The 18,657-nt window shown below is 41.4% G+C and overlaps 1 protein-coding gene across 2 annotated transcripts in view; it reads right to left on the reverse strand.

The window, feature by feature from the left end:
* Nucleotides 1–6,952: 6,952 nt before the first annotated feature.
* Nucleotides 6,953–18,657, reverse strand: part of PTCHD4 (patched domain containing 4) — a 123,247-nt gene continuing 111,542 nt past the window's right edge. For both annotated transcript variants that reach the window (XM_027830478.2, XM_007068313.3), the window contains exon 3: nt 6,953–9,008. In XM_027830478.2, the coding sequence (XP_027686279.2) occupies nt 7,375–9,008 (1,634 nt within the window). In that variant the 3' untranslated portion in view covers nt 6,953–7,374. The remainder of the gene's footprint in view (nt 9,009–18,657) is intronic.

An 18,657-nucleotide genomic window follows, 5' to 3' on the forward strand; every position in this document is an offset into this window, starting at 1 on the left:
CCAGCAAGGATACATTATGCTGCACACTTAGTACTGCCTAGGAGCCATTGAAGACGCGTCTTACAAATAACAGGGACATCATTATAAATCACCTTTTATAAAGCACTGCCTTGGGCAGACGCAGGGGGGTCAACGTTAAAAAGCCTGTTATGGAGGTGGCATTCATGCTTCTGTAGTTAAAGCGGTGTCTGCATTTCCATGACAAACCTCTATTTCTAGAAATGCATAAATCAGCTGTAAAAATGGGCTCAGGCCTGAAACTTGGCACCAAATGTCCTAGCTGGCTGCAATTACTTTTGAGAAATTCGAAGAAAAAGTCGTTGGTTTTTTTCTCTGAGGTATAAAGACGCAGAAAGAATGGAAGTTTGGGGGTTGCCGAACATTTTTCTGTGCTTTTTAAAAACAAAACCCATTTCTGTTTGAAGGGAATTTTGTAGCCTATTGGACACTGATGTGAGCTAGTGACTTTGGGCCACATTTCTGCCCTTTGCTGCATCCACGCTCCCTCATTTACTTTAGTGGGGCTGGGAATAGGAGAATTTAGCTCATTATTATTATTTGAATGACTGTAGCACCTAGGTACCCTAGTCATGGACCACATGATAGGCACTGTACCAATACAGAACAAAAAAGACTCCCCGGCAGGGAGAGAGGTGGACTGAGAGCTCGGGGAGGGCAGCCGTGCTTCCAGCGGGGTGTGGAGGGGGCAGCTGTGCTCCCGGCAGGGTACTGAGAACCCGGGGGGACAGCCCCTGTGCTTCCAGCAGGAAGCCAAGAGCCTTGGGGGCAGCACCCAGGCTTCTGGCAGGGAGTCTAGTTCCAGCCGGGCTTCCAGCAGGGAATGGGGAGCCGGGAGCCGAAGAGGTAGCCTGGCTGGGAGTGGGGAGTCGGGCAGGCGCAGCCCGGCTCTGAGCGGGGAGCTGAGAGCCTAAAGGCAATTCAGCTCCAGGGGGGAGCTGTACGCAGAGCTGAAGGCTCAGGCTCTCAACCTCCTCCCCCTTTAAGTTGGTGGAAGTGCTCCTGGTGAGGATGTGCACCACCCACAGAAGAAGGGCAGTGTGGCCATGAACCACCACAGTAATTACTGCCATGGCTGTAAGTTGACCTAACATAGGTCAACTTAACTTTTGAGCGTAGGCGTGTCCTTAGTGTTTTGAAATGTGAACTGGAGAGGTGGGGGGAGGGGAAAGGGGCATGGCAGGGGAAAGAAGCCTAGCCTTAAAGGGCAAATGGCCTCAGGGAGAGGCCAGTAAAAACTTCTGCTCCTCCACTGGGGTGGCAGAGAGAAAATGGGAACACTTCTATATACATGTCACTAGGGGGAGTTGGTTTTCACACAGGGGAGAACAAAGATAGAGAGGAAAGATGAACTCCAGCACTCCACCTTGACCGGGGCCGGCTTCAGGCACCAGCGTTCCAAGCAGGTGCTTGGGGCGGCCCTGGGAAAGGGGCGGCAGAGTTTCCACAGCAGAGGCAATTCGGCGGCAGCTTCTCCCTCTCTTGCTGTCGGGGCCGCAATCAGCGGCGACGGTTTTTTTCACTGCTTGGGGCGGCAAAAACGGTCGAGCCGGCCCTGTCCTTGACTGCTAGATTTAGGCAGAACACTCAGTTAGACTGTTGGCCATAGCAGAAGATCTGTACATTGGAACTAAAATAAGGTTGACGCTGTGGTCTAGTGGCAGCACGGTGCACTGCTCCATGGGGAATGTAAATCTGGGTCTTGAGTTTGGTTCTTTGCTTCCTACTCCAGGAAGGGCAAGGGATGTGTGTATCATGAACAGGGGCACTAGGGGACAGTATGCTTAGCCTCTGGGGGGGGGGGGGGGAGGGGAGACTTTCCCAGGGTTTCCCAGAGCCTCCTTCTAACTGACTGAAGTTTCAGAACCAAGAGGCTCTGGGAAAAGCTGTAGCAAGCCCTGTTTTCTGTCAGGAGGGGTGGGATGTATAGGGGCTCTGATGTGGGAAATGGAAGACATCTTGAAGGACATGCCTAAAAAATCCCAAAGACCCCCCCCTTGTGAAGTGCTGAATGCGTCCTGTGAGCTGCAAAGTGCTCTGCGCTCCCAGTAACTTCAATGGGAGTTGCAGACACTCAGCACCTTGTACTTATTTTTCAGCACCCAAAAGCATTGATGATGATAGTGCTTAAAATGGGGATTTGCTGGATACAAATGCAGCATTTTCTAGTCTGCACACTCAGTTTGATGTGTATTCCATATGGACCCTTCTTAATGCAGGGAGAAATGCTGGCTGTCCTTTCCAAGAGTGTGTGCAGCCCAAGATAGAGCTATAATGATATGTTCCTGTTCCAAAGGGAGACTAGGTTGCAGAGAGCCTGCATGGGGTGGGGGACTCTGTCACCCCTTGTTCTGAAGTGTTCCTCTCTCTAGGGCAATTGTGTGGGTATTTTGGGTGATGGATGAGCTGGGGGGAAAGGACAAGATGCTTCTGTTCTCCCAAAAAGCTTGCATAGCTCCTTTCTTCAAAATCCTCTTACTGGGTGAGATGGGATAGATCAGGATTTACCCTTAAAGTGGCCATATTCCCATTATATGATGGCATTGCAGGACCTAGGTTATATTTCACATGACGTGCTTCACGCATGTTCTAGTTCTCCCTTAACTCTGAATTTCCTCCCTAGTGATATTTTATTGTTTTGTGTCAGAGCCTTAACTTTCTTCCCATACATTTGGTTTTGGGTAGATGAAGAATAATTTCCCCCTCTCATCATGTTGTGGTGCCTTTTCCTAGCACTGCTTCCCTAGCTTTGCTCACGAGGGGCCTAACCTTAGTTGGCCTTAGTACCCACAGGGACATCAGTGGGAACTAGAAGCACTCAGGACCTTGCTCTGTTTTGAATGTGTATAACCTAAAAACAATTAAGCAGTAAACCAAACAACCTAATATTATAATTAATAGTAATGTACTAAATTGAATAGTTCAGGAAATATATAGAGATTATATCAAACAGATTTTGTGTTGTACTTCCTTAAAGACAATGGGATCTTAGTTCAATATGGAGTAACTCCACTGAAGTTGATGAAGTTACTAGGGTTGCCAGGTGTCCGATTTTAAGGGGACCTGTACAGTCTCTGGTCAGAAGTATTGACTGGACACCAGAAGTCTGGTTACCACAATTCTGATTTTGGGCCCCCCCCTCCCCACACTCAGCCAGCCCAAAGCCCCTTTAAAACCCGAGCGCTGGTCCCAGAGCTGGAGGGACCCCAGCTGTTAGTCCTGGCTGGGCTGTGGAAAAGACACATCCTTTTCCCCTACATGGGCTGCTCCCAGGGCTGGGTCAGATCCACCTTCCCCGGCTGCAGAAAGCTCCGCCCCCTGCTTCCTGCCCTCATCACTCCTTGCAAACTCTTTGCCTCTGAGCCGCTGCTGGACAGTGCAGGAGAGACATGGTCTTCCTCTTCTCTTTTTGGTGAGTTGAGCCTTTGGTTGGGGGTGGTTCAAGGAAAGAGCAAACGTAACAGCCCCTCATGTGCTGGGAAACTCCCCTTGCTGGTCCCAGCAGCTCATAGTTGTTTTGCTTTGCTGGGGGGCGGGGATTGTTAAAGGAAGCCCCTGAACTTTCAATCTGAAGCCATTCTATCAAAGTGGCATTTCAGGGCAGGATATTGTGGAGAATGAAGGGCTGGAGCCCCTTCCAGGTGCTTGGGATCTGCCTTGGAACACAAGTGCTGCTAAAAATGGAAAGGTTTGTTTGGTCTGAAGCGTACGCCAACAATGGCAAGTCAAAGCCAGTTTCCCTTCTCCCCATGGCCCCCCTCATCCATCCCATTTGTAATTGTGTCTTGCTAGCATCTGCACTGCTGCTGGTGAGTCTGTGTTGTGCCTGTTTGACAATGTATATGCTGGTAAGTATTTGGGGAAGAAAATTTTGACCACAGCTGTAGTGTCCAGTTTTGAGAGATTGGAAACTTAGCAACCCTAGGAGTTACGCCTGAGTCACACTGTGTAATTTAAGAACAGAATATGGTACCGAGATGGAAAAATAGCTGATCAAATGATACCGAACTACTGTATTGCGTATACATTCCTATTTTTCCCCACTAAAGAAAATGTAAGCGTCTGGGATGCACAAATAAACCCGGATAAGCATAAAAGGTTGGTGGGTAATTTCCTAAAGAGAAATAGTATGGAATAAAAAGATGAGAACAATAACCCTGAAAACAGTAACTTGAAAATCTATTTAGTATTTAATAAAATTATGCATGCAAAATGCCATGCATTCATACCTATTTTTGCCCTAAAAATTGTTACTCTATCAAGTAATAATTTTTGAAATACCCAGTTCTGGACCTAGGGTTAATCCCATAGTTCAAACCTAAGTGATCAAGGATTAGATTAGCTGGAATGGGAAAGTGCAAGGGGTAATTACAAAATGAAAAAATGTCCTCATCACAACCTCCCGAACAGTTCTGCATAAAGGCAGCAAAATGTTAAAGGCCAAAGTCTGATCTTAGCTACACTGGAGAATTTGGCTCTATGTTTAAATGGTGGAAAGACAAATTTCCAAAGTTTTCTCATTTTCTCTTCCACAAGGTACCTAGAAATGTTTATGAGAATGAAAAATGTTGTTCACTTTAATCCAATTAATGCCTTTTTTAAAAGGAGGGAATAATTAGGACACTCTTCCTGACAGAAGGGATGAACACTTGCAGTTTTCACAGTGAGAGACCTGCATTTTTGGAGGGAACATCCAAAAATGTCCCCCAAATGTCACACTTGTTCCTTAGAGGTTCAGATTTAGTGGGGAAAGGCTGCCAGGTACTGATGAATTTTCTTTTAAGGACTGGAAACTACACATCTTAAAGGTACAGACTGAAGTCAGTAATGCCCTACAATTAAAGATGGGTCCAAACCAAAACCTAATATTCCCCACCATCCAAACGTTAGTAGAGGTTTTTATCTGGATCTCAACTTGTACAGATGGCCCCAATGTCTTTATATCTTGGGCCAAACCATGGATCTAGGTGCTCCTGAACTTTGCATCTGGTCTCATTTGCAATTTGGACCCATCTCTTTTTTGTACCATAAGACCCATGATTCCTCAAGTCCTGTTGCAGGCAAGAACTGCTATTGTTTTAATGGGAGTTTTGCCTATGTATAGAATATAGAGGTTGGGCCAATGTTTAGCAAATGGTAATGGAAACCTCAAAAAAACACAGAGGGGAAGGGAAAATTGCATTCCCTGGCGAGAGATGCAGTTAATGAACTTTCAGAACCAGGGAACAGATGGCTTTTTGAGGGTAAGTGGAATTCCCCAGATTCCCCCTAAACATAAATCAGTGAAGGAAGGGAAGACAGGCATCAGGGAACAGAGAATGAGCTTCTTGTAGAAAGCCTTCTAGAGAAATATGTGAACACATGCTCATCAGTAACTCTCTTTGCAGATCGACACTAAAATCTAGAGTAAGCCAACCATGAACACAAATATGTGCAAGTGTATCACAGTTCCAGAGGTAAACAGCTCAGACATCTTTTAAAGGAATCCTAAAGTGGACATAACAAACATTCCCTATAACCATTTCATCTATATACTGTCCAGACAGATCCCATATATTCAGGAAGCCGTCACTCATTGATAAGACAAGGTGGGTGAGGTAATATCTTTTATTGAACTAACTTCTGTTGGTGAGAGAGACAGGCTTTCAAGCTTACACAGAGCTCTTAAGCTTGTCACTCTCACCAACAGAAGTTTGTTCCAATAAAGGATAGTACCTCATCACCTTGACTCTCTAATATCCTGGGACTGACACGGCTACAACAACACTGTATATCACTCCTTGACGTGAAGCTAGATTGCATTTAAGAGCGTATAAAACAAGCCCTTTTAAAACACTATTTGAGATGGGAGACATACATGTCATAACTGGGGACAGAATTTGGCCTTAAGTGTTAACTTAATAACTGGCTAAGTCTCTTTTTGTTCTTTCTCTTGAGCTTCTAAGCTGTATAGTTTACAAAGCAGGGAAGGTCATACTGTAATACTTTATGGCATAATTCTAGTGTCATGCATTAAGTGCAGATTTACTACCTTCTGTTAAATTTCAACAGCCATAACAAAGCTTGATGTTGCAGACATTCAATCAGATACGCAAATATTTAGTAATAATAATAATCAACACTCCCCCAAGGGTCTGATCTGGCTCTTTACAGCTAGAAGTTCATTCAGTCTCACTCAAACATTAAAACATTCTTTTTTGCAGATGGTAAAAAGCATAGTCTACTGATCGTTTTACTAACGGAAGTAGAGAACCCCATGTCCTGTAGCATATTGCAGAGACCAGCAAATAGGTACCTTTGCACCTTGAACCAAATATAGAAGCCAATATAGTGCATGCTCCAGAACTGATTCAGCCACAGCATGATCACATCACTGAGTCTACAGTATGTGGTCTGTCGTTACATCTAAAGCTCCTGCTTGATTAATATTTGGCATTTAATGTTAACACTGAGAACTTAGGAATCTAGAGGCTAACACTGCAGTAATTTCAATTACCATTATAGTGGTAATGGCCTGGGTTAGTTTTACAAGATCTGTTAATGGAAGGGGAATTCCAGAATTCACAGGTATCAAAATATATTTATACTAATAACCATCAGTTATGAGGTCCTTGATAACCACATTGGGAGAAAGGTCAAATGTCAGTTTTCAAGAAACCAAGCTTTGAGTTTCCAAATGGCCTACACTTATTTCCTCTTCCATATACCCATATATCCAGTACCTGTATCACATGGCAGTATAGCTTTACCATCAGATTTAATGATAATGTTTTAACTGTGGTATATAGTTACACACTGTATATGCAAGTTGGGAAGTACTTTGGCTGAGATTGATTTAAATATCTACTTCCCAAGTGCATAGGTTTACTTTAACCAACCCGCTTAAGAAAAGCAATACGAAAAATATGGCATTTTTACTCTCCCCTACATTTCTTCTTTTTTTTTTCTCGTTTGAAACCCTTGTTGCTTTTTGCTGGGCAACTTTATCAAACCATCCTAGCATACACTATTTTCTTCTTGATAACTCTTCCCCTCCCCAACTTCAGTCTTACACGGGGCAGATTGAACAATTCACATTTAGAGATAGAGTTTTAAATTCAAGACCACTTGAAGGCCCATAGACTCTTCCTTAGTGGAGAATGAGAATTCAAAGACATTTTTTTAGATTATTTTCACTTTTGTTAGTTTGTTTAAACGAGTTAACCTTGATGTGTCATGAAATACCCCTTCTTGGTCTTCGTTTTCCTTGTTACACCTGGCCAGCGCAAGCAGCTGAGATCTTTTCTCTACTTTCCCTGCATCTCTGTGCAACGCTTTGTAATATATCGCTATCTGTATTATTTTTTTCTAAGCCTTTCAGACTGCTGTTACATGATCAGGATTCTCCTGAATCTCTATGCATTCAATCTCTTCCCGCTCCTTCCTTTTGGCCCGTTTCTTTTTCTTGTGGTGCTTTTTGGAGGGTGGGAAAAAAGTTAGGAAGACGGGTAAAATAACAAAACAGTGCAGTAGTGTGCAACTGCTGGTGAGCAGCAAGCATTTGAACAGTGTGAAGGTCAAGTTTGAAGGCACAAAGAGAAGGGGGACCAACCCAATAAGAAAAGAAGTAACATTTTGCAAAATGGCTGTCCCGTGCTCTTGGAGGGAGTTTTTTATACACTGAGTTCGGGTGTGCTCAGTTGCTAGTACAAATGTGTAAAGCAGGGGTGCACAGTGATCTATGGCAAAATTCAAAGTGTAGATAAGGCACAGTATAGAAATACAATCCATGTCTACATTCCATAAAGTCATCAAGCCTAGGACACCCAACTCTATTGAGGTGACACTGAGAATTAACCAGAAGTTTCCCAGAGGATGAATAACCAGGAAAAAGGTCAGTATTAACACCAGCAGGATGCCAAAGCCAGAAATCAGGACAGGCATAGTTACTGATAAACCATAGTGGTCCATGAAAACAAATGTAGGATTGAACACGATGAATTTGATGCTCTGTATTAGAGATAGTGGCCTTAACTTCTCCAGCAATTCCACCACCTCCCTTTGTGTGTTTTCACTAGTCCTGGCCACCAGATACATGCGGGAAGCAATGATGTTGTTCTCATCTCCAGCCTTGGAGAAAATTATGTCATTTTTGAAGTGCTGGAATTCGGATTTTTTTAAAAAGGAGCTCTGGAGGATGCTGATAAAGTCACTTTTGTTGGTGGTGCTGATGTTGCCAACTCTCAAGTACTGATAGTATTGTTCAATCCAGGACACTGTATTGAAACCATGGCTCAGTGTTTTTAAGTCTTCTTGCACAGTGCCATTCCAATATTCAAGAGGTTCATAGATGTAGAATCCTATCACAGGACTGTAGTTGCTGAAATACTTCTGCTGAATGAGGGCATAGGAGACGCTTGGAGACTCACTGGCTAGGAGGTTGATGATGTTGGCCCCATCACTGATCTGTAAGCACCCCATAAAGGAGAAAGAGGCATAAATGAGATACAGTATCACCACAAATGGCTTGACATAGATGTTAGTAATCCATTCATTGTAATGCTCTCGTAGGAAATGCTGGATGAAGTGATTCTGGTAGGGGTCAGTCTCATGATGAGAAGTGTGCTGATGGCCGTCGCTCATCATGGTTTGGAACCACATAGGTTTCCTTTCCAGGTATTCTGCTGAAGGGATTTTACAACAGAAGATACTGTGGTAACGGTTCTGCTCCAACTGCCCAGCAAAGACCAAGCAAGAGCCAAAGAAGGAGAAGATATAGAAGTAGTTCAACAGGATGGAGATGCACATGTTCTGGCAGAAAACTTTCACAGCCTCGATGTTGGTGAAAGGACTGGCACCCATGCCAAAGGCTATGAAATACAAGGAACTCGTCATTGTATAGGAGACCATGACATCGGAATAGGTATCAGCTACCCTATCCTTGAATGGAAGGTTCTCTCTGGTTCTGCGCCATCCTGAAAGAAGTTCAAACACTCCCTTGGTTCCATGACCTAAAACAATAACAATAACAAAGTATAAACACAGGGTTCCACTTTTCATTCTGCAACATTCATGTGAACTTTTGGCAACTACGTTTTATTAAACAGACTTTTAAAAAAACATTTGTATCATTTTACTAGTTAAATACAAGTAAAATTTTCAGATCTGTAGGTCCAAAGTTAGACACTTTAATCATAGTTAGGTACCTAAATAAGCTGTCTGATATTCAGAGGGGCTGCTTGCCCAGCACCTCAGATAGGAGCTGATCCAATGCCCTTTGCAGAGAATGCAAAGAAGATAGGAGCTGATCCAATGCCCTTTGCAGAGAATGCAAAGAAGATAGGAGCTGATCCAATGCCCTTTGCAGAGAATGCAAAGACTTGGGCTCAAAACAAAGCGAATTGTTTAGCTGCCTAAATATGGATTTAGGTTGCCTATCTTGAAGTGTTAGAGCTTAAAAATGTTTTTTTAAATAATTATATATATAATATAATATATATATAATTATATATATAATATAATATATATATATATATACACACACACACACATTCACATACATTTTCTCCTTGTCTACACTTCTTTCTCTCTCTCTCTCTCTCTCTCTCTCTGCTATTAGGGACTGACCCTGCCAGGTAACGAGTGCCCTCAGTTCCCATGGGAGCTGAGAGCACTCAGCACACAGTAGGAGGTGCTCCAAACCTCACAAGAACAGGTTCTTATTTATTGTTTAATCATGGGATGCATTTTGGGGTACATTTTGTATTGAACATGGAAGGTCATTCCAGCTGTGCTCCTGGCAACCTTGATTACTGAATACAGTCAGAGTTCTGGGATTCCCCAGCTATCAAATTTTGTCACAAATTGTTTGGCTAAGATTTAATTATTGTTTTTAAGTGACATCTTTAGTGAATCAGGTTAGAAAAAGTTTTTTTTCTCTGTGGAAATTGTCAACATTTTGTTCAAAAAAGCAAAAGCCTGAATGCCAAATGGTTTCTTTTCTTTTCTTTTTCTTTTTTGGATGAAAAGTGATAAAAATTCCAGACAAAGTCTGAAATAAAATGTCAGTTTTGGAGCTTTTGGTTTTCCGGAATTAATTAACATTTTGGGGGGAAAGCAGACAGTTATTGTGAACATTTTAGTTCAGTCAAAAACTCAATATTCTGCTGAAAACAAGTTTTGATGGAAAATTTTTGACCAGCCCTAAATCTTTAGCTGTCACTGTAGTAAAGGGAATCTTCCACACACAAATTGAATATGACATTTTGAGACTGTGGAATTAACTCCCACCAGTACTGAGGACTATCACAAACCTCACCACCTTCTGCTCCAAGTGCAAGGTGGACTTCTTCAACCAGCCTTCTCTCACATAAACATAGAGCAGTGTGTTAGAAAAATAACAACAGAGACAAAATCAAAGCGCTACGAAAATAAAACCGTCCACTGCACGCACAATTGTCCCTTTGGGGAGAGCAGGAGAGAGAGAATGAATCACATGTGACAAATGTGTAGTTGTAGCATAATGCACCGCTGGAAAGTGCTCAGATATTATGGTTATGAAAGCAGTGTAAGAAATTATATAGAATAGAATATAACCCATATGGTCTCCTTGAGTCTGAAAAAAACCCTAAAATAATTAATGAACCATGTTCTGATCTCACAAAACATTGGTTTCACAGCATTGTTGTGTTATTTTAGTGATTATTCAGCAAAAAAACCTTCACTTTGGTCAAAAATCCACTTTTCTTTGAACTAAGATTTAGATGAACATTTTTTGACTGGTTCAAGTGTTTGCTAAGTGCTAAACCAGTGATGCCGCACCTTTTCCATAATTTGGCCTCCTGTTACAGCACACAAATATTTTGGGACTCTCTTACAACTAGTCATAAAAAAAGGGATGGTAGTTGCAACTCTGTCATGACTCGCCCCCACTCCCAGTTGAGAACCCATGTTCTAAACTATCTTACATGAAAGCCCTAAGCCAGTGTCTGCTGATGTCAATGGAAAGTCTGTCATTGAATTTATGGGGCTTTGAATCAGTAGACTAAAGAGAATTGCAGACCACGGAAGCAGACATACCACTGGACAGAGAAAGAAAGGTGGAAATTGGAAACCAGTAGAAATAGAATGTTGATATATATATATTCACTGAGCATAGTAAAGGAATTATAAATAGCAAGACAGGAGGAAAAGCCCTTGTAATTGTATCAGAAACACGATAGGGAGACCCGCAGTTGGTGACTGGATAACGAAGTGTGCTGAAAAGTCTGTTGGGTTTATATTTTTATTTACTTTTTTCTTATCCACACACTACTTATGGTGCCAAAAGCAGACTCTTGACAGCCGTTCCGGGCAGGGAAAATTACAGCATAAAATGTCAGGTGCTGTGAATGTTCCCTGTTTTACTGGGGTGCACTGTAAATCAGTGTCCCCCAGCGATATGTAAACATTTGGCCTCACAGAAATTTTCTAGTTAACAAAAAATCTTAATCGAAATGCTCCCCTCCTGTCAACTTAATTTTGATAACTGGTGAATTTTGCATTCCTGGGTAAGTTCATGATGAGCCAGGTCAAAGTCGCAGGCTACTTATTGCACATTATCACACAACATTCCTGGGGAATTAAAAATCCTGTGCACGATATTTTAAAATTCTGCATATTTTCTTTGTCAGAATAACACAGTATAATCACACCAGTTTCAATTATTTTTGGTAATTTATTTCACAATACCCATCAGCAAATATGTCTGTAACAATACAGACAACAACAAAAATTCAAGAAATGCTTTTTGACAAATAGATTCCTTACTAGGCATATTAATACGGAACTCTGAGTAATAATTCATTTAAACTACAATACAGAACCATATTTCCCACACCCTCTCAGAAGCAGTGCAAAGGCTTGGGGGAATCAGGGGTAACAGAGGAGCTGAGGGAGAGGGACATAAATTGCTGGGAACTTGGGAGCCTGGGTGGGACATCCCACATGTTTTTCCCTGCCTCACTGACTACCTTTACCCCCTTATCTTTGGTACTTGATTTCTGCTATTTTCCTGATGACTGAATATGCTAATTTTATTTCCCATATGCTATCTAGCAACTATCATTTTCTGCAACACATACTTTGGACTATTCCGGTTCTTATTGCTTTCTCGCTGCTCAACTGGGGCATCATCTATACTTTATGAGATGGATAAATGAAGCTTGACTTCTCATCAGGTGACATAGCAGAGCTAGGAGGCAAATGAGTGCGTGAGAGCTAAGATCTTTGTTAGAGCAAACATTTTGTTGTTTTGTGTGAAAACAGCCAGCAAACCTTTTTCAGAGTCAATTCTTCTCTGGATTGAATCCCCCATCATATATGTGTGACCTATATTCTTTGTTCCAAGAAGTATACATGTTTGCTTTTCATGTCACAAAACGTGAAATTTTGATGAAATGGCTATTTTCCCATCAAAAGCAACCCCTCCCCCCCCCCCCAAATCCTATACTGGCTAATTTCCACATGTCATTGACACGGACCTGTGGTGGTCCAATCAGCCTCTATTATTTTTTCTGTAAAATGGTTCATTGCCTTCCCCTGCACTTAGCAAACAGAGTCATTTTCACACACACACGTGAGTGAAAGTTCAGATGATACGAAGGGCATCTGGAATTCGTAACAACATGATTCTCAGCACAAATATTTCACCCTGCTCCCATAAGCCCTCCCAACTCTTTCCCCCTGCCAACTCCCAGTAGAACATTGAGAACTCATTTATGGATTCAATCCTGCAAAGTGCTGAGCACTCTGGCCTGATTCAGCAAAATACTTAAGCACACACTTATCTTTCACAGATTAATAGATTCCAGGACCAGAAGGGATCACTGTGATCTTTCTAGTCTGATCGCCATAGAACTTCTCCAAAATAATTCGTAGGGCATATCTTTTAGAAAAGCATCCAATCTTGATTTAAAAATTGTCAGTGATGGAGAATCCACTATGGCCTTGGTAAGTTGTTTGAATGGTTAATTATTCTCACTGTTAAAAATTTACAACTCATTTCCAGTCTGAATTTGTCTAGCTTCAACGTCTAGACATTGGATTGGGTTATATTTTTCTCTGCTGGATTAAAAGACCATTATTAAATATTTGTTCCCCATTTAGGTACTTACAGACTGTAACCAAAGCACCCCTTTCCCTTTGCTTTTTAAAGCTAACTAGGTTGCTCTTCTTGAGTCTAACACTATAAGGCATGATTTCTAATCCCTTAATCATTCTTATGGCTCTGAACCTTCTCCAATTTACCAGCCTCCTTCTTGACACCAGAACTGGACACAGTATTCCAGAGATGGTCAAACCTTGCCAAATACAGAGTAAAATAATCTTTCTATTCCTACTTGAGCGTCTCCTGTTTATGCATCCAAGAATCTCATTAGCCCTTTTGGGCACAGCATAGTACCGGAAGCTCATGGCTAGCTGATTATCCATCACAACCAGCAAACCTTTTTCAGAGTCAATTCTTCTCTGGATTGAATCCCCCATCGTATATGTGTGACCTATATTCTTTGTTCCAAGAAGTATACATGTGCTTTTAGCTATGTTAAAATGCATATTGTTTGCTTGAGCCCAGTTTACCAAGCAATCCAGATCACTCTCTATCAGTGACTTGTCTTCTTCCTTATTTACCACTCCCCCCATTTTTTGTGTCATCTGCAAAGTTTATCAGTGATGATTTTATCTTTTCTTCTGTGTCATTGAAAAAATATTCAGTAGCCAAGAACCAATCCCTATGGGACCCCACTAGAAAAACACCCATCTGATGATGATTCCTGGCGTGCCATTTCATTTTGAGCCCTAACAGTTAGTCAGTTTTTACTCCATTTAATGTATGCTATGTTAATTTTAAATCTTTTTAGTTTTTTTAATCAACATGTCATGTGGCACCAAGTCAAATGCCTTACAGGAGTCTACGTGTATTACATCAACACTATTACCTTTATCAACCAAACTTGTAACCTCATAATAAAAAGATATAGTTAGGCTGACAGGATATATTTTCCATAAACTCATGGTGACTGGCATTAACTAAATTACCATCCTTTGATTCTTTATTAATTGAATCCCATATCAGCTGCTCCATTATCTTGTCTGGGATCAATGCCAGACTTACAGGACTCTAATTACCCAGGTCATCTTGTTTACCCTTTTGAAACATGGGCAAATTTATCTTTCTTCAAGTTTTCTGGGACTTCCCCAGGGTTCCAAGTTTTACTGAAAATCAATATTATTGGTCCAGCAAGCTCCTCAGTCAGCTGTTTTGAAACTCTTGGATGCAAGTTATCTGGACTTGCTAATTTTAAAATGTCTAATTTTAGTAGCTTCTATTTAACATTCTCCTGACATACCAGTGGAATGGAAAGAGTATCATCATATGATTTGACTACATCATCGGTTTTTTCCCCAAATACAGAACAGAAATATTTATTGAACACTCCAGTTCCCATCTTTTCTACATTATTATTGATAATTCTGCCATTTCTATCTAGTAATAAACTAATATCATTGTTGTCATTCTTTTTGTTCCTAATATACTTTAGAAACTCAATTGTATTGTCCTTAAATCTGCTGCCCATAGATTTCTCCTTGTGTCCCTTTGCTTCTAATTTATATTCATTACTATCAACCTCCCCTTTCTTCCATTTCTTTTGTATATATTTTATAGTTACCTTCACTTCCTCTCTAAACCAGGTATGCCTTTCTTCTTCAATTGTGGCTTTTGGGGCATCACATATTTGGGGCATCACATTTTTCTTCTTAAATTCTTCCTCTCAGCTTCTTTGGCTCATATTTTCTTTTGTTTTGTGACACTGGCCCTGTTAACGTATATATTTCAGTGGTCCGAGCTATATTCTCTTTGCACATTATAAATATGATAAAATCCTGATCACTTGGACTTAAGGTACGATTACATTTTAGTTATGTGATCAGTTCCTCTTTATCTGTCAAGACAAGGTCTAATATAGAATCCCACAGTGTTGGCTGCAATACTTTTTGAGTTAGGAAATTGTCATCTATCATATTTTGAAATTCCAATGATGTTTTAGTACATGAGACATCCAGCATATGGTATTCATATTGAAATCCCTCATGATCACACCACTTTTCCCCCTACATACTACAGAAGAAGCTATACCAGCAAAAGTTACTTGTATAGACCTGCCTTTAAGGGCTCACTTTACTATACAATCGTCTCCACTACCCATCCCCATTCCAGTGATTCTATCCCAGTGGCTGCCTGGGCGGGGATGGAGGGGGGAATGCTTTCTACATTGTGCATCCTTTTAATACTCCTTTTCTGGAAACTATGCAATTCACGGAGCCTCAGGTGTCAACTGATTGCTAAGTGGCTAATCATTCTTTTACATTTGCAGCATTTAAGACCATTTCCCTCTGTTTAAGCAGTCGCACAGACACAGCTCTTGAATACATTTCTGCATAGGTCATAACACCTCTCAGCAGACATGTCCAGGGTTTTCATCTGATAAGAAGAATTTTGTACTTATAATAGCAATTTTCAGCTCTATAATGCTTTGCAAATATAAATCCCGTAAGCCCCTTAGACCCTCCTGTTGCATAAGTATTAGTATCCTCATTTTACACGTGGGGATACTCAGGCAAGTCACTTAACCTTTGCCTCAAGTCATACAGTGAGAATGAGGCATTGATGGGAATAAAGCCCCAAACCCACTCTGCCATAGAGTAGTTACAGGACGGGTGACATATGACATATATTATATAGTAGTAGTGTGAGACTGGGGCCTTACAGTAGTGTGAGACTGGGGCCTTACAATGCTAAGCACCGTACAAACGCATAGTAAAAGACAGTCCCTGACCTTAGACTGTGAATGAAAAATGAAGGTGGGCGAATGGAAACATTTCTACTACCCCACCCCTATTTTACAGTTGGGAAACTGAAGCCCATTGGAATGTGAAGTGACTGGGGCAAGGTCACAAAGGCAGCAGTAGCTGTGAACCACAATATGCGGAAGAGTGAGGAATTGAACCTGGTTCTCCTAGAGCCATAGTGCCATGCTTTAATCACAAGCTCAGCCTTCCTCTCTAAAGAGGGATCCTGCGCCCCGCACTGGAAACACCCACTAGCGAGTGCAGTAAAACACCTCCGTTTTATGAATGTAACGAAGGAGACATTTCGAACCACACACACACCTGGAATCATACGCGACAATATGTAAAATCCAGCCAGAGGCCCAATGACAGCACCCTGCTGAAATCATCATCGCACTATGGACACTTTCCTTTCTCTCATTTGAGATTGCTCCAGATCCTCAAAGGTATTTAGTCTCTTAATGTCCTTGGATTTCAGTGGAATTTAGCAGCTTTTGAGGAATGGGGCCTTTGTGACACTTTCAGGACTGAATATAAGCAATACTTCTTTAAAAATACGATGAAATAGACTTGCAGGTGCATTGCCCTCTTGATGGCATTGCGTGTAGGATAACACCCACTAATGCTGATTGGATTTATACAGACACACTGAGAAAGGTGCTTGTACCCTGCTGTGTCTCTATTTCTTGAAAAGTATGCAGTACAGAATTGCTCTTTTAAGTCACACATCCCTCTAATAATAAAATGGCTAGTTAAAAAAGCTGGCTTCTATAGCAGGAATGTTAAATGAAGCGCAGTGAAATATCATCCAGCAGAACTGCACATCTTTACTGAAGTGGCCCTGCAAGGAAATCTGTCTCAGGACATTGGTTTTTCTATAGTTTAGCACTTTGAGCAAAAAACCCCCCACCCTGAACACATTTATGCCTAAAAGGTTTTTCTCTGCCTTAACATACCTGTGCCAGCCTAATGATATTTTGCATGCCTGAATGGATGGTTTCCAGCTCCTGCATTGTATTCCACTTCCCATGTGAACCCCAATTAGAAAAAATCCTGGAATGAATTGCTTTGCACTCTCTGACAGAGGTGAGCAGTAGGGCTAGTGCTGTCATCTTTGTTTTAAATGTTTGCATTTATGTCTATTAGTGTTGATGTTTCCTGAGGTCTTTTAAATACCCCTCAGAGCCACTGGAGGGGCCCAAAATCATGCTGGTCTCTTCACTGCATTTTAGGAGTTCTTCACTGATAGAGATACCATGAGCAATTCAAGTTTTAGTCCTTGGGCCAAATTCAGAAGATGGAGTAAGCTAGACTCCCCCTTACACTCACTTGAGGGTGAGATTTTCACGATTGCTCTGCTGTCATTGGGAATTTCACTATTACAGAGTTAGGTCAACAGTGAATACTTCCAAAGAGCCCACTCTCAGTTTCCATTAAACTTATTTAAACCCAGTCTACCGCTGTGTAAGGAAGGCTGAGCTCCCACACTGAGGAGCTGGAAGAAGATGTAAGTTAAAAGAGCCCTCATGCTAATTTTACTTTCGTCTACCTATGGATCCCTGGTATGTAAATTACACCCCCTCACACTGCCAGATATATCAGTAAGGCAGGTGACAAGCAGTGAGTGTCACTCTTCCCCTTCTTCCCATTTCCTGCAATCTTACTTTCACCAGCTCTCTTTTCTTGCCAGTCCCTCCATCCTGATTTTACCGCCAATTAAAAATAGCAACAACAAAACCAACTACAAAACGTGTGACTAAGAAAATGATGCCAATCACCACCATGTGCTTTTGCTTCGGTGTTACAGCTGTGCCCCCAATCTTCCATTTGTTTGTGTTTCTCAGACTGTGTGCCCGCCAGGGGAAGGACTGCTTATATCTGTATCTGCACAGAGACAACACAATGGGGCCTTGATCCTGATTGAATAATAATAGCAATAATACATAGAGACTGGGAGTGGCTGGGTCATTACATATATTGAATCTATTTCCCCATGTTAAGTATCCTCACACCTTCCTGTCAACTGTCTAAATGGGCCATCTTGATTATCGCTACAAAAGTTGTTTTTCTCCTGCTGATAATAGCTCATCTTAATTAATTAGTCTCTTACAGTTTGTATGGCTACTTCCACCTTTTCATGTTCTCTGTATGTATATATACATATCTTCTTACTATATGTTCCATTCTATGCATCCGATGAAATGGGCTGTAGCCCACGAAAGCTTATGCTCAAATAAATTTGTTCATCTCTAAGGTGCCACAAATACTCCTGTTCTTATAATGAATAAAGGTAGCCATGTCATATTAAAAACAGTTGAAATATTTACTGTAGATGTTAAAAAGCAAATGTTAAATCAAAATCTTCAAAGTCAAACCCAGCCAAGGCTTGAATGGGAAAAGAATGCAAGGAATCAAAGTGTACAAAATCTTTATGTCTTTGCAGGTAGCACAAGACTCTAGACGATAATTTAGCAACTTCGATTTCAAATCTTTCCCTAGTTATAGCATCTACAACCACTTTTTGGAACTGCACTGCCATTGGCATTGGGTATGAGATCAGGCTTTAGCGCTGGATTTGAACCAATGACCCTGCAGAGAATGTGTTACTAACAGAACCATGCTGGCATTTTTCTGCGTTCAAGGTTAGCCTGGCACTTTTTGTTTTAAAGTCACATTTTGCAACCTCACAGATTTTGGATGTTCTTTCTTTCTTTGTTCAATGAGTACTAAAATACCTAATCATAAAAACCACTCTGAGTTGGAGTAGATCGA

The sequence above is a fragment of the Chelonia mydas genome, chromosome 3, assembly GCF_015237465.2.
Source record: "Chelonia mydas isolate rCheMyd1 chromosome 3, rCheMyd1.pri.v2, whole genome shotgun sequence".
Lineage (NCBI taxonomy): Eukaryota > Metazoa > Chordata > Testudines > Cheloniidae > Chelonia > Chelonia mydas.